General features: G+C 42.5%; 1 protein-coding gene and 1 pseudogene across 1 annotated transcript in view; both read left to right on the top strand.

Moving 5' to 3' along the window:
* The window catches only part of DOCK5 (dedicator of cytokinesis 5), a 262,201-nt gene that overhangs the window by 88,035 nt on the left and 158,031 nt on the right, over positions 1 to 16,135 (top strand). The window contains exon 3 of the mRNA XM_060178855.1: positions 9,762 to 9,802. Coding sequence (XP_060034838.1) covers positions 9,762 to 9,802 — 41 coding nt within the window. The remainder of the gene's footprint in view (positions 1 to 9,761; positions 9,803 to 16,135) is intronic.
* Positions 202 to 9,572, top strand: LOC107522839 (large ribosomal subunit protein eL30-like; annotated as a pseudogene).

Here is a 16,135-nt window from a genome sequence, read left to right as displayed (position 1 = left end):
TAATCCAAAAGCTTCCTCCCCTTTAAGGGAGCACAAATGCATTCCTCAACAAAGCAAAAGAGAGTTCTAGATGGTTTATAGCCACCAATCATCAGCATGTTAAGCAGTGTGTTGTTAGCCGGAGGAGTGGAAGACAGGCCCCTGGGTGATGCCATCAGGTGCCCTCAGTTTTTGATCTGCCCAGTATCCTCTGTGCCAGCCATGGAGCTGAGGACTTTCAGATACTGGATTTTGGCTCTTATAATCCTGGGAGGTCAGGTGACTTGAGACTTGTTTAGTAAATGTGGGGATCAAGGCAGAGATTGTTCAGAGAGGTTCCCATGGCATGTTGAGGCCATGACCATGAGGCAGGGCCTTATGGTGTCCAAGTAGTGTGCTCTTTCTACAGAGTGAGACCTTTGATGAAATGACTCTTACATTTTGGACAGAGTACAATTTTCCTAAGGATTAAGGCTCTTGCTTTTTTTTTTTTTTTTTTTTTTTGCCTATAGGTTATTGCTGGGGCTCTGTACGAATCCACTACTCCTGGAGGCCATCCCCCCACCCTTTAGTTGCCCTTGTTGTTTATTGTTGTTGTCATCATTATTATTGTTGTTATTGCTTTCATTATCGCTGGGTAGGACAAAGAGAAATCGAGAGAGGAGGGGAAGACAGAAGGGAGAGAGAAGGGTAGACACCCGCAGACCTGCTTCACTGCTTGGGAAGCGACTCTCCCTGCTGATGGGAAACTGAGGGCTCGAACTGGGGGTCCTATCTTTTATTTATTTATTTATTTATTTATTTATTTATTTATTTATTTATTTATTTCCTTTTGTTGCCCTTGTTGTCTTATCGTTGTTGTGGTTATGGTTGTTATTGATGTCGTTGTTGTTGGATAGGCCAGAGAGAAATCAAGAGAGAAGAGGGGAGACAGAGGGGGAGAGAAAGATAGACACCTGCAGATCTGCTTCACCACTTGTGAAGCAACCTCCCTACACCTCCTTGTGAAGCCGGGGGCTCGAACCAGGATCCTTACCCCGGTCCTTGGGCTTTGCACCACGTGCGCGTAACCCCGCTGCACTACTGCCTGGCCCCAAGGCTCTTGCTTTTCACATAGCGGACTGACAAGTTTAGCACCACCCCCAAATGAGCTCGTTTTGTGGCAAGCTAGTTGTTTTTTTTTTTAATTTTAATTTATTAGTGATTTAATAATGATAGATAAGTGGATAAGAGTGGTACAATTCCCACCACCAGAGTTCCATATCCTCTCCCCTCCACTAGAAGTCTTTATCCCTCTGGGAGTATGGACCAAAGATTTTTATGGGGTGTAAAAGGTAAGAGGTTTGACTTCTGTAATTGCTTCTTCGCAGGACATAGGCATTAACAGGTTGGTCTATAGCCTGTGATTATGTTTCCCATCTGGGGTGTGTCTCTGGAAAGGTGAGGTTCCAGGACACATTGGTGAGGTCATCTGCCCAGGGAAGTCAGGTTGGTGTCATGGTAGCATCTACAATTTCTTGGCTGAAAAGCGTTAAGATATAAAGCAGAACAAATTGTTTAATAATCAAGAACCTAAAAGTAGGAATATAGCAGATTGAGATTGGGGTCTTTATGCTAGGGATTCTATTTTAGGTATATTTATTTATTTATTTATTTATTTTTTAAAAGGAGACATTAACAAAACTATGTCTGTTCATATTTAGCACAGGAGCCTGTGTAACCTCCGTGTCCCTGTTGGTCTGAGGTCGCTTTCCATGGTCATAGCTAGGAACATTCTAGGCCACACTCATTTCAGGACCCTTCTTCTTCGAGTGGCAGAATATGTTGACCCAGCCTCCCATCGGAGAGTGGGGCAATTTCCACCATTGTTGTTCTAAGGGGGTAAACTAGTGCTGAACTTCCTCCGCCCTAAGATTCTTCCATACAGACACTGCTGTCCCAGTCAGGTGGTCTCCTCACTGCAAGCTCTGTGCATTTGAGGAGAAATGCACCCCAGTGCCTGGATGTCTCCTCTTTTCTCTTCCTGCACCTGCCTCCCCTGCCAAGTTTTCACTGGGCAGATAGGTAGGCATGAGAAGCTCATACCTTCTCATTCAAACCCAGAGATGATGGTCTCCCTCCCACAACCCACATTCTGCAAGTAAGAATTGCTGTAGCAGTGGGTTCCCCTCACTGACAGTTTGCCAAACCTCTGTAGGTGTGACAGGCACAACAGGGAGAGAAGATGAGCTGAGGATCCTTGCAAGGACTGGCTCAAGGGTCCCGGTTCGAGCCCTCAGCTCCCCACCTGCAGAGGCTTGCTTTACAAGTGGTGAAGCAGGTCTGCAGGTGTCTGTCTTTCTCTCCCCCTCTCTGTGGTGCCAAGGATTGAACGGGGACCTCAGGTCTCAGGCGTGAAAGTCTGTTGCATAAGCTATTGTGTTATCTTCCCAGCAACCTTCATTACTTTATTTATTTATTTATTTATTTGCCACCAGGGATATTGCTGGGACTCAGTGACTGCACGATGAATCTATTGCTCCTGATGGTCATTTTCCTTTTCCGTCTTTCCTTTTTATTAGATAAGACAGAGAGAAATAGGGCAGGGGCGGGGGGGGGGGGAAGACAGAAAGGAAGAGAGAAAGACACCTGCAGACCTGGTTCACTACTTATGAAACTTTCCCCCAAGCAGGTGGGGACCAAAAGCTCGAACCCTGGTCCTTGTACTTGGTAGGTAACATGTGCACTCAACTAGCTGCACCACTGCCCAGCCACAGCTTAATTACTTTAAATGAGCAGTTGAAGAAATAGGGGTCCCTAGAGCTCGTCTCCAGGAAAGAGAAGACTCAGCATTTCAGTTTCAGCCAAGACCTTCGCTGACTTTCTGGAATCCTAGGCAGTGTGCCCAGGCCACTCTAGGCTTAGGGTCAGGCAGAGCGAAGGGTTGCTCAGAACCTGCAGACACATTCCTTGCATCAGTTTAGTCTGTTTATGGCCACTAACTTATAGAGCCCATGCCTTTCTTTCTCTTTAATAGATGTGTTAAAAGCTTATTGTGTCCCTGCTGTGTGCCAGGCGCCCCCTAAAGCAGACCTCTTTCTATTTCCTTCAGAAACACAAGAGATGGAAACTGTCTCTTTCTACCCCCCTAAGTTAGCACATCGAATGAACTCAGAGTTCCTTCAGCACTCAGACTTCTAACCCGCTTATCTCAAAGTTGTGTTAAGCTATGGAACTGAGAAGGGTGGTTTGGATTTCAGAGAATCCATTGTCTTTTATTGTCTTGGTGTCATTTGACTTTGTCCTTTTCAACTTATTCGCCCAGTGCTCAGCACATTTGGCAACAAGTACTTTGAAGTCACAGATTATAAGCCAGTGTGTTTTGCCTGTAGACAAAAGTCCAGCAAGTGGGCTCTATCTTTGTCCTGCCAGGGATGTGCTCCCATCTGTTTCTGCTCACTGCTTGGGTTTCCCCAGAGGGACATTGATTGGAGGGACACTCACTGGGGAACAGAGGTTAGGCTACTGCCCTGGAAACTGACAGGTTTACACTGTAGCACACAAGGAACAGAGACTTTAATTTTGGCCTAATTAACTGTGATTTACCCATCGAGCAAACAGTCTGGTGACACTTAAAGGAAACACAACAGGATTTGGCAGCTGCTCTGCCTCTGTAGACCCTCCCCAGTCCACCCTCCTACTCCCCACACAACATGGGAGCATGTAAACAATGGCCCTCTCTGACCCTTGCCTTTAATTCCTAAGAGGTCAAAAATAACCCATAATTATGATTGTGTAGTGTGGGTGCACTTAATGCCATTGAGCTGTACCCATAAAAATGGTTAAGGGGCTCAGCTTTGTGCTTTGTATATTTTACCACAACTAAGAAATGATTTATTGATCTGGGAAAAGAGGAAACTAACTTACCTTTGGACTGAGAGGCAAGGAGAAATTTTTACAAAACCCTCCTTGACTTAGACATCTAAATGATGCTATTGTGGTTCGCAAACATCTTCAGAGGCCCTTCAGTAATTGTCTTCTGAGTTTTTAACATATTCATAATCCTCCCTTTGTGTGCCAGTGTCTCCAAACATTACCATTAAAGGTCCCTTTGTATTTAATTATTTGTTTATGGGCCTTTTCCCTTCCTCCTTGAAGACAAAGCCTGGTGCACTGGTGTTCAATAATGTTTTCATGTATAATGAATGAACGACCACATTACTAATGCAAATCCTTAGCTCCAATGAACCTCCTTAGAGAGAGCTCCTAACCAGGCTTTCTAAAGTAGCCATCCCCCTCAACGCCTCTCCCCCAACCCCTGGTTTCTTTCCCATACTCCCTTTCCCCCTCTCAGAACTCAGTCCTCTGAAATTATGCATTTACTTGTGTGCTTCTGTCTTGTTTTTCTCTTCCCATCATAAAATGTGAGTTAGAAGAATGGGGACATTGTCTGTCTTGTTCCTTTAGCATCTGTCTTGTTAAATGAATCTCCAGACTACGGCTGAACTTTTGAAAATAGCAAAACTCAGGATCAGTTTTGGAGTGCAGCGTCAGTAATTAAGATGAATAATGTCTTCAGGGAGGCACAATCAAAAGGAAAGTGAACAGGAAAAAGGAATAATAGGAAGTGCTTTTTTTCCACATGTGACTCAAATTGGTTCCAAGGCAGTTTTTAACAAAGTATTCAGTGATGTTTGAGCAGGGCCATCATCCCTGGATTCTGTCGTTTTGCTTTGCGGTGCTTACATTGTGATGTGCATTTAATAGTGTACATTCTTGTGGAGTTTTAAAAAGTTTCTCTCTATATGTAGTGAAGCCTATCATTTTAGATATACAGTTCAGTGGGTTTTATTAAATGAATGTACTCCATGTACTGAGAACATTTCCAGAAAATTTTTTGTGCCTTCTTCCACATAATTCCTACCCCCTAAAACAACTAATATTCTGATTTCCATAACGATGGTTTGACTTACCTGCTTTTCAACTTTATGTAACTGAAATTAATACATGACTATGTTTGGATTCTTTAACACAGTGTTGGGTTGGATGCTAGCTCACCAGTAGAGTGCACATGTTACTATGTACGAGGACCTGGGTTCAAGCCCCTGGTCCCCACCTGCAGGTGGGAAGTTTCATGAGTAGTGAAGCAGTGCAGTAGTTGTCTCCCTTCTCTCTGCCTTCTCCACATCAAATAACAACAACAATTTTATATATGGAAAAAAACGGCCACTGGGAACCGTTGAACCCCAGTAATAACACTGGTGACCAAAAAAAGAAAAGTGTATTTTAAATTCACCCATGTTCATAAAAGTAATTTATTCCTCTTCTCATCAAGAAAGATTTTGCTATGTGAATATAGTCTGCCAGTACTCTCCACTTCTCTCTCCCTCTCCACTTCTGTCCTCTACCTCCCGCCTCCCTCTCTACTCCCCTCTTCCTCTCCACCTCCTTCATCTCCCCCTTTCTCTCAATTCCTCTGTTTCTGTCAAACATAAATAAAGTGATAACCACTGAATCAAAATCCGAGACTGTGACAGTTCCCACCCCTCACTGACTATAGCTGTGTGTCCTTGTCTCCTTCGCTGCTCTTTGCAGAGGAGAGTTGTATGTTGTATTTGAGAGTGACCATCTGGATTTAAGTATTAGGGCTAATCACATGATTGTGTTCTTGCTTGGATTACAAACATAGGTTTGTAATATGGAAATGAACCTTTTTTTTTTTTTCTTCCCTCCAGGGTTATTGCTGGGCTCGGTGCCTGCACCATGAATCCACCTCTCCTGGAGGCCGTTTTTTCCCCCTTGTGTTGCCCTTGTTGTTGTAGCCTCCTTATGGTTATTATTATTACCATTGTTGATGTTGTTCATTGTTGGATAGGACAGAGAGAAATGGAGAGAGGAGGGGAAGACAGAGAGGGGGAGAGAAAGATAGACACCTGCAGCAGACCTGCTTCACCGCCTGTGAAGCGACTCCCCTGCAGGTGGGGGGGGAGCCAGGGGCTGGAACCGGGATCCTTACACGGGTCCTTGCGCTTTGCGCCATGTGCGCTTAACTCACTGCGCCACCACCGGACGCCCAGGAAATGAACCTTTTTTTTAAAAAAAAGAATTTCATTGAAGTGTTGGTGCTTTACAGTATGGTTATACTGTACTGTTTGGATACAGTTTCTCATCTTCCCGTGACAATCTGCACAACACACTCTCTCCCACACTTAACGTACTTTTTCACCATCATGCCCCAGGATCCCAGTGACCTCTGCACTCCCTCCCTGTAGCCCTTTGCTTTGGTGCAGTAAACCACACCCAGTCCAAGTTTCACTTTGTGCTTTCCTGTCCTTGTTTCCAAAGTCCTACCTGTTAACTGTTAACACATCCCTTGCTGTTGTAAGCAGTTACATTTATGGAGTTTGGGAGAGGGTATGATTAAAATGCCAGAAATGTTCTGCTGCCACACAGTGCCAAGCAATATGAATGTTCCCTCTTTTTTAGAACTTATATTTTATTTATTACTTATTGGATAGAGGCACAAATCAAGAAGGAAAGGTAGTGGGGGAGAAAAAGAGACACGTGCAACACTACTTTTCCCCCTCACCATACTTTGTCTTCTAGGTGAAAGCTTCATTTAAAAAAAGCAACTTTTTTTGAAGACTTAATTCATTTTAGGAGAGCAACCAGAACATCACTTCATCATATGTGGTATCAGGGTTTGAACCTGGGTCCTCATGCATGCAAGGAATGCATGCAAGGAATGCCACTCCACGGACAAAACCATTTCCCCACTCACAGGAGCATTCATTTCGACAGGTTCAGGGTGGTACTTCTGTGCCTTTGGACAGAGGTTTTGCATCAACTACATTTCTGGAAACTACTTAGAAGGTGTTGAAAAAGTTTGCAAAACTGGAAGACCTAGGAAACATGATTGTGTGATGAATGTGAAAAGATAGTGTTCACTAAAGTACAGATGAATTCCTCTCTGAAAGTATAGTAAAGCCTGTATTACAAAAGTTTGGTTGGGAGTTGGGTGGTAGCACAGCCGGTTAAGCGCACGTGGTGCCAAGCGCAAGGACCTGAGTAAGGATCACGGTTCCAGCCTCCGGCTCTCTACCTGCCAGGGAGTCGCTTCACAGGCGGTGAAGCCGGTCTGCAGGTGTCTATCTTTCTCTCCCCCTCTCTGTCTTCCCCTCCTCTCTCCATTTCTCTCTCTCTTATCCAACAACGACATCAACAACAACAACAATAATAACTACAACAATGAAACAACAAGGGCAACAAAAGGGAATAAATACATAAATAAATTTTTTTTAATGTTTGGTTAATGTTTTTTTTTAATGTTTGGTTGTTTTAATGTTTGGGAAAGATTTAACATGATGTTCTTAACATTCAGACCTACTGGTACACTTTGGCATCCTAAGATGGGAGACAAGTTTTCTCTTCAAATATCATTTTCTCAGCCTCGAACCTGACACAGATCTAAAACGTTACCACAGCATGATGCCCCTGTCCTCCCTGGAAAAGAATAGCCAACTCCTTTGTCTGTTTGCTTGCTTTATATACTGGCAGCTTGAGATTTCTGAAGATGCTATTATGTCAATGCCCCAAAAATGTAAAATTCGGGAGTCGGGTGGTAGCGCAGCGGGTTAAGTGCACATGGTGCAAAGAGCAAAGACTGGCATAAGGATCCTGGTTCAAGCCCCCGGCTCCCCACCTGTGGCGGGGGAGGGGGGTGTCACTTCACAAGCGGTGAAGCAGGTCTGCAGATGTCTATCTTTCTCTCCCCCTCTCTGTCTTCCCTTCCTCTCTCCATTTCTCTCTGTCCTATCCAACAACGACGACATCAATAACAACAACAAGAACTACAACAATAAAAAACAAGGGCAACAAAAGGGAATAAATAAATATAAGAAAAAAATATAAATTGAAAAAATGTAAAATTCATTCAAATGTAAAATGTAAAAATTGTAAAAATGTAAAAGGTTCTATTTGTACTATCTCCAGATAGAGTATGAATCTGTTTTCTGGATGGCTTCATCTAGAATAAATTACAAGACTGTTATAGAATCCTATGGGTAGATATCTGAACATTTTACTGTCACTTGCATCTCTCTCCTATAGGGATATGGTTGTTTTACACATAGGTCCCACCAGTGGTACAGTCTGCTTGGGAAAGATGAACACACAGGCGCTCCATGAGTATGGGAAGTGAGCAAAATGACTACAATGAGTTTCCTCTACTCGCTGATCAATACATATTTGATATAAAATACTTGACATGGGGGGGAGTCATGGGGGGGGGTCGTGAAGAGCTTTGCATTATGGGAACTCCTTCCTTTCTCTCTCCCTGGCCATCTTGGCAGCTGCTCTTGGTTGGGGACTGTCCCTCTAAGGCAGAAAGATTGTGGCTGCAAAGAAGACAAAAAAGTCAATGGAGTCGATCTACTCAAGGCTCCAGCTGGTTATGAAAGTCAGGAAGCACATGCTGAGATACAAGCAGACTCTGAAGATGATCAGATAAGATCATCAACAACTGCCCTGCCTTGAGGAAGTCAGAAATTGAGTACTTCGCCATGTTGTCCAAAACTGGTGTCCATCATGACAGTGACAATAATATTGAATTGGGCACAGCATGTGGGAAATACTAGAGTCTGCACACTGGCCATCAATGAGCCAGGTGATTCTGATATCATTAGAAGCATGCCAGGTGGTCCGGGAGGTGGCGCAGTGGATAAAGCATTGGATTCTCAACCATGAGGTCCCAAGTTCATCCCCGGCTGCACGTGTACCAGAGTGATACCTTATTCTTTCTCTCCTCCTATCTTTCTCATGAATTAATAAATAAATTCTTTAAAAAAAATAAGCATGCCAGAACAGACTGGTGAAAAAGAAATCACCCAAAATTTTTCTGTAATAAAGTTTGAAGAAAGTAAAAAAAAAAATCTGACATAGGCAAAGACCAACTGTATACTTCTTCTGCAGGACAGAGGGCAGGAAAGCCTCCTTAGGAAATGTGTATTGATTGGAATTTCAAGAAAGAAGTTAAAACCTTTACTTAAAGCTGAGTGGAGGGTAGATAGCATAATGGTTACACAAAGAGACTCTCAGGCCTGAGGCTCCAAAGACCCAGTTTCAATCTCCTGTATCAACATAAGCCAGAGCTGAGCAGAGCTCTGGTTAGAGGAAAAAGAAAAAAAAAGCCTCGTCAGGCAAACACAGAAAATGTTTCTATTGTGTGTACAAGGATGTATGTCTCATTGTTAAGAATTATTTAAGATGCTGTTTTATTATTTGTCTTATTCACTTTAGGGGTAGATATTCTTGCACATAAAAGGCCTGCTACCCAAATTTAAAATCTTTCCTGATTAACCTGGGAACTTGAAGGGTAGGTGGATGGGAGGAGGGCAGGGCACAGAGGGAAAGGCTGAGAATATTAAAAATACTTATTTGGTTAATATCTGGTACTTTGTAGAATGTGTATGCTTGAAACATATATTTATTCACGCAGCACTTATAGTAAGTTTGGGTTACCTTCTCTGTACTTTCTGTTCTAGCCTTCAAGGGAGTAGAGAGAGATAAGGCATATTTTCTAATTGAGTTTTAAACGTTTTACCTATTAAGAGTAAAGATCTAAAGTAGATGTAGATACTTTTAATTGTGGAATAAGTAAAAATGCTTATATTCAAGTATAATGTTGTCTAGTTATCTCTTGAATTTCTTCCCAGTATTCTACAGAAAAAGAGAATGTTTATTACTAATCCCTTTATTTAAAACGAGTTGACATGAAAGGTTTTGTTTCTCTTACACCCTGACAGGTTGGTACAGAGGATATACCCTTCAAAATAAATCTAAGAAGGTATGACGTTATTGTTCAATTTTTCAAATCTGAAATCTCTCTGCTCTCTCTAGGCCTAGTTTGCTTTTCGTTTTCTTTTTTCTTTTACGCCTAGTCTTAAAGTTTGAAAGCAAATTCTCTGACCTCCAAGCTCAAATAAAATAGTGTAACCCCATCTACTGTATAATCACAGTTCAGGGGTCAAGGCCAGGAGGTAATTCAGGGCACCTGTCCTTCAACACCAGCACAATGGTGATACAGTGACAATATTATATATAAATGGCTTTGACTTTGGTGGTCTTATGGAGGGGATGTGTTCTTTGCCCTTTATTTATCCTTTAGTTTCTAGGCTAGAATCTCAGAGCTCAAGGGACTGTCTCTCCCCACTTACACTTCATTCTCTGCTTCATTAGAGAATCAAAGGTATCTTTACTTTCCCAACTTCAAAATCCATTTAGCAAGTGTTTTTGCCTGCTTTGAAAAGAAAACAGGCAGTATGTCCCACTGATTTCTAAAAGACAAGTTCTGGCTGTGTATTTAATTTCTTAAATTCATTTTTCCAAAGCTCCTATTATGCAAGGGAGATAGCATAATGGTTATGCAAAAAGACTTTCTTACTTGAGACTGTGAAGTCGCAGGTTCAATCTCCTGCTTTTTCATAAGCCAGGTTGGACAGTGCTCTGGTTCCTCTATCATTTCCTCTCAGTAACACACACAAAATGTAAAACAAAAAAAAAATTGTTTAAAAGAAAGTTAGCAACAATCATAAAAGTGACACAGGAGTGTAAAAAACAAAAACCTCTTACTAAAACTTACCCTTTAAAAGGATTATTTCAGTAAGAGTTTCATAAAAAAGTAGTAAGTTTCAAAATGAGTCTCACAATCTTAATAACTGTATTGTGAAATCAGTGAAGTAGGTTATAACCAATACCTTCCCCACCCCCCAAAAAAGAAAAAAAAATCTTGAAAGTGGGAGGGGGGGACACTATGAAAATAGGAAAAAAACAAAAAAAACAAAACAAAACAACAACAATACCATGAAAATAGGGAGGAAAAAAGAACAAAGGAATGCTATAAGCATTATTTCATGAACTTGTTTTAGGGTGTGTGTGTGTGTGTGTGTGTGTAGAGTACGTACTGGGTTGCCAGGACAAAGACTTTGAAAAATACAGACCTTAGCAGGTTCCTTTTGTCTATGCCAAAGCTACTGGGCATCAAACTAAGGGAAATCTATTAATTATGTTAATCCCTCTTGGTTTATTTTAGGCCAGGTCAGCGCTTTTGCTTTGACACTGTCTGCTGGGGCAGCATAACCTGTCAGCACTTTCCTTTGAGAGAGAGCAAAATTGGTAGGTCCATCAATATCATTCCACAGCTAGCTCATAGGCAAAATAGCAAACCAGCGAAGAGGGAGACATGTTGAAATCTATCCAAGAGGAGAGTCAAAACAAACCCACAGTTCTTGCCTTCAAATACAGCAAGAATAAAATTCCCTAGAGTCCAAGTCCTGCCACCCCCCCCCCCACTTTCTTTCAACCAAGTATATAGACCATTAAAACCGGGACTGTCCTCAAACTTTTTTTTTTAATATTTATTTATTCATTCCCTTTTGTTGCCCTTGTTGTAGTTATTATTGTTGTTATTGTTGTCATCATTGTTGGATAGGAGAGAGAGAAATGGAGAGAGGAGAGGAAGACAGAGAGGGGGAGAGAAAGATAGACACCTACAGACCTGCTTCACCACCTGTGAAGTGATTCCCCTGCAGGTGGGGAGCCAAGGGCTTGAACTGGTATCTTTACACTGGTCTTTGCGTTTTGCGCCATCTGCGCTTAATCCGTTGTGCCCGACTCCCCTGGTCAAACTTCCTACAGTGTTGGCTCTTACATAAGTTACTCAGTATTTGGATATGCATGTGTACACACACACAACACACACACACACACACACACACACACACACACACACACAGAGTTTACTTTGACCGTTGAATAATCTGCCCTATGAAAAGAGTATTGGCTTTTAATGCAAATGTCAGCCCCACAGTTTTTTGGCCCTTTCATCCTCTCCAAATCCTGATGCTCAGTTTTTCAATCTGCAGCTAGATTCTTTTGCCACGTGACTTTGTAGCTTAATTATTTTACCCAATCTCTCTGTGATTTCCTTTCTTCTAGGCCTTCAGATAGGGACCTGAAACAGCAGATATTCTGGCATGTATAGGAATAAGAACGAACTAAAGCAAGAGTTTCCGTTCTTTCTCTGTCTTTCTCTCTCCCCTCTTTCCCTCCTTCCTTTCTTCCATTCTTTCCTTTACTTCACTCACTTCCACTCCCTCTCCTCCCCTCCCCTTCTTTTTTCCTCTCCCCACAGCTCCCCTCCCCTCCTCCCTTCTCTCTCTCTTTCTCTCTTTCTCCCCCTCTCTCGCTAGTGGTTTAATATTGATCTACAAAATTACGTGTTAACGGGTATAATTCCATACCAGTTGCACCATCAGAGTTCTAAATCCCCAATTCTTCTACTGTAATCTACAGTAGTTTTCCTAAGGGTGAAGAAATGACTTAACTATTATTTCTACAACTGTCTATATTTGTATATAATTGTCTTTTTTTTTTAAAGTTCCCATTTTCTCTCTTTCCAAACTACATATAACTCTATTACTACATCCAATGCCCCACCCTCTCTTTCTCCTCTCTCTGGGTCTTAATGGAGTTGGAATTCAGAGTCCTGTTATCCTGTACCTCCTATCACTTCTACCCCTCTGGGAGTATGGATCAAAATTGTTTTGGGGGTGCAGAATGTAGGCGTTCTAGCCTCTGTAATTGCTTCTCTGCTTGACATAGGTGTTGACAGGTAGATACATACCCCCAGCTTTGTTTCTGTCTTCCCAAGTAGGGTAGAACTCTGGAGTCTCAGTCTCTCTCCCTCTCCCTCCCCCCTCCCCCTCCCTCTCCCTCCTCCCCTCCCTCTCCCTCCTCCCCTCCCTCTCCCCCTCCCCCTCCCTCTCCCTCTCCCCCTCCCTTTCCCTCTCCCTCCTCCCTTTCCCTCTCCCTCCTCCCCTCCCCCTCCCTCTCCCTCTCCCTCCTCCCCTCCCTCTCCCTCTCCCTCCTCCCCTCCCTCTCCCTCTCCCTCCTCCCCTCTCTCTCCTCTCCCCCTCCCCCTCCCACTCCCCCTCCCTCTCCTTCTCCCTCCCTCCCTCTCCAGACCAACTTTTCCAGAAACAGAGAGGGAAAGACACCATAGCACTAAACTTCCTCCAGTGCAGTGATTGAACTTGGGTTACATACATGTTAAACAGGCAAATAAAATAGCCAAATGAGCTATTTTTTTGGCCCAAGGCCTTCCTGTTGTTCAGGATCCTTGGTTACACAGGAGTAACTAACTGAAAGCTTTCCCTGCTCTTTGACTCAACACTCTTATTTATTTTTTTACTCTTAATATGGAAATGGTAATTATTTCACAGCCTAAATAGAGTTACTAGTTTCAAAGTTCTGAATTTATTAATGAGCAAGAAAACCTATCTAATTTAATTCCTAGTTCTTTTAGAAAAAGTTAATTTTTAAACAGCAACTCCGGGGAGTCAGGCAGTAGCGCAGCTGGTTAAGCGCACGTGGCACAAAGAGCAAGGACCGCATAAGGGTCCCGGTTCGAGCCCCTTGCTCCCTACCTGCAGGGGAGTCAGTTCACAAGCGGTGAAGCAGGTCTGCAGGTGTCTATCTTTCTCTCCCCCTGTCTATCTTTCCTCCTCTCTCCATTTCTCTCTGTCCTATCTAACAATAACGACATCAGTAATAACAACAATAATAACTACAACAATAAAAAAACAAGGGCAACAAAAGGGAAAATAAATATAAATAAATAAATAAACAGGAACTCCAAAGCACTGTCATATAGCCTGAAAAAAAAAGAATACTGATTTTTTATGCATTTTTGTATTTATTTATTTTCTGTTTTGTTGCCCTTGTTTTTTATTGTTGTTGTAGTTATTATTGTTGCTATTGATGTGGTTGTTGTTAGATAGGACAGAGAGAAATGGAGAGAGGAGGGGAAGACAGAGGGGGCGAGAAAGATAGACACCTGCAGACCTGCTTCACTGCCTGTGAAGTGACCCCTCTGTAGGTGATTTATAACTGGAGAATGTCTAAGTACAATAAGACCTCCATGAAAGTCTACAGTGCATAAAGATCCCTCTGTAGCTCAGAAAGTCTAGTTTTCTGAGAAATCCTATGATTTCTAACTTAATAAATCGAGCTAGCTGATACAATCATTGCCCGCTTTGAAAAGCTGATACCAAAGCATTGCTCCACCAACCATGGAGTCCTGTCCACCTCACCCCACCCTTTATCTGTCCATGGTGCTCCCTTACAGTGCTAGGGATTGGACCCTGAGCCTCAGTGCATGCCGAGGTTATTTTACCTGCTCAGCCATCTCCCAGGCATATAACTAGACATTTTAAGTCAGTGAAATGATGGTGCAAACAAGTGGAAACATCTTTCTCGTAGAACAAGCTCGATACATTTACTTGTTGTTTAAGTGGAAACATCTTTCTCGTAGAGAGACTTAAGAAAAATAAAGGGAGTTCCAAGTCAGCTGTTAGGAATTAATGCTCAGCTTTGGATACCCCTTCATTAAGAGGTCTGGTCTTTTCGAAATGCTCTCAGTGCCATTTTGTTTTCTTCCTTTTCCAGTCTTTAGGGGAAGGGATATTGGAAAGACCTATCATTTTAACAGAAAACTTTGCTGTCCTTTTATAAGCAGACCTAGTCATTTAGAGGGATAATGAAACAAACCTGTGGTTTTACAGAATGAAGAAGCCAAGAGCTTTGCAGATGGTAGTTATTGATCCTGGCAGGATTGTGAACATGTGGATAAGGGCAATATCTAGAAGAAAATCATTAATTTTCTTTTACTTGAATGAGAAAGAAAAAGCAAAATTGAGGGATAAGCTATAAGTCAGAAATACATTACCCAGGCTTACCTCTACCTTCTGTGACTATAGTATATAGGAAAGGCTCTGGAAGCATCGTAACTACCAGAACAATTAAGTGGCCAGCAGAGGATTTATGCTGTCAGACGTACGCTCTCTTGGTGATGCAAATGACATAGGGACAGTTAAACAAGACAGCCTTTTTTTTTTTTTTTTTTTTTTTTTTGCCACAAAGGTTATTGTTGGGGCTCAGTGTCAACACTATGAATCTACTGTTTCTGGTGAACATTTATTCCTCTCTTCCTTCCTTCCTTCCTTCCTTCCTTCCTTCTACCTTTCTTTATTTCTTCCTTTCTTTCTTTTTGTCTCCAGGGTTTTTGCTGGGGTTCAGTGCTGGCACCACAAATCCATTGCTATGGGAAGCCATTTTTTCCCCCATTTTATTAGATAGGAAAGAAAGAAATTGAGAGGGGAGGGGCAGAGAAAGACAGATACCTGCAGACTTGCTTATAGCCACTTGTGAAGTGTCCCCCCCCCCCCACAGGTGGGAAGCCGGGGGTTTGAACCTGGTTCCTTGCACAGACCCTTGCACTTCTTACTATGTGTGCTTAACGGGGTGTGCCGTGACCCAGGGCCCCCTCCCCCTGTTTTTTTACTTTCTGTTTTTATTGCTAGGCAGAGAAAAATTGAAAGGTGAAGAGGTAATAGAGAAGTAGAGATAAAGATAGATATCTGCAGACCTGCTTTACCATTTGCAAAGTGTCTCCCCTGCAGGAGAGGAGCTCAAACCAGGATCCTTGCACATAGTAATGGAAGCATCACTACTCGGCCTCATAAAATAGCCTTTTAATATGAAAATCATCTTGTCTATATGCCAGTATAAATTCCTTGCTCCCATGTCACAAACTAAGTCATTACTTATAACTCTTAATGCTTCTATCAGATTTCCCCCAGTTACAAGGCCAGTTACTGCAGGTGTGTTAGTGCCTGAAAATATTAATTGGTCCTTTTACCCTCTTGATTTGTCAAAATCTTCTTCAAGGATTATTCCTTAGGACTAGCAATATTTAACCTTCTTTCAGACTCCAAATTTTCCTCCTTCTAGCTACTACCTGATGAGAAAGAATGGTCATTCTGCTTCTGACTCAAGCTGTGACAGGCACTATCCTGCCATCACCCTGCTGGGAGCAGCTTAATCTTAAAACTTCTCACCAAATTTCCCATTTTATTGGCAAAGGATGAAAAGGAGAATAGTGAGTATAAGGCAGATAAACATAGTACACAAAACTTGACAGAAGACAGGGGCTGGTTGAAATCCACTAGTATTTTTGGATGAAGGATCGAGGGTAGACATGCATTTTTGAACCCAGTCTGCCAGGCAGTGGGGCACCCCTCTCCCTCTCCTTTGTGCTCAGTCCCTCCCTGATATGGAA

Source organism: Erinaceus europaeus, chromosome 19 (genome assembly GCF_950295315.1).
Source record: "Erinaceus europaeus chromosome 19, mEriEur2.1, whole genome shotgun sequence".
Lineage (NCBI taxonomy): Eukaryota > Metazoa > Chordata > Mammalia > Eulipotyphla > Erinaceidae > Erinaceus > Erinaceus europaeus.
This window is presented reverse-complemented; position numbering and strand designations above follow the sequence as displayed.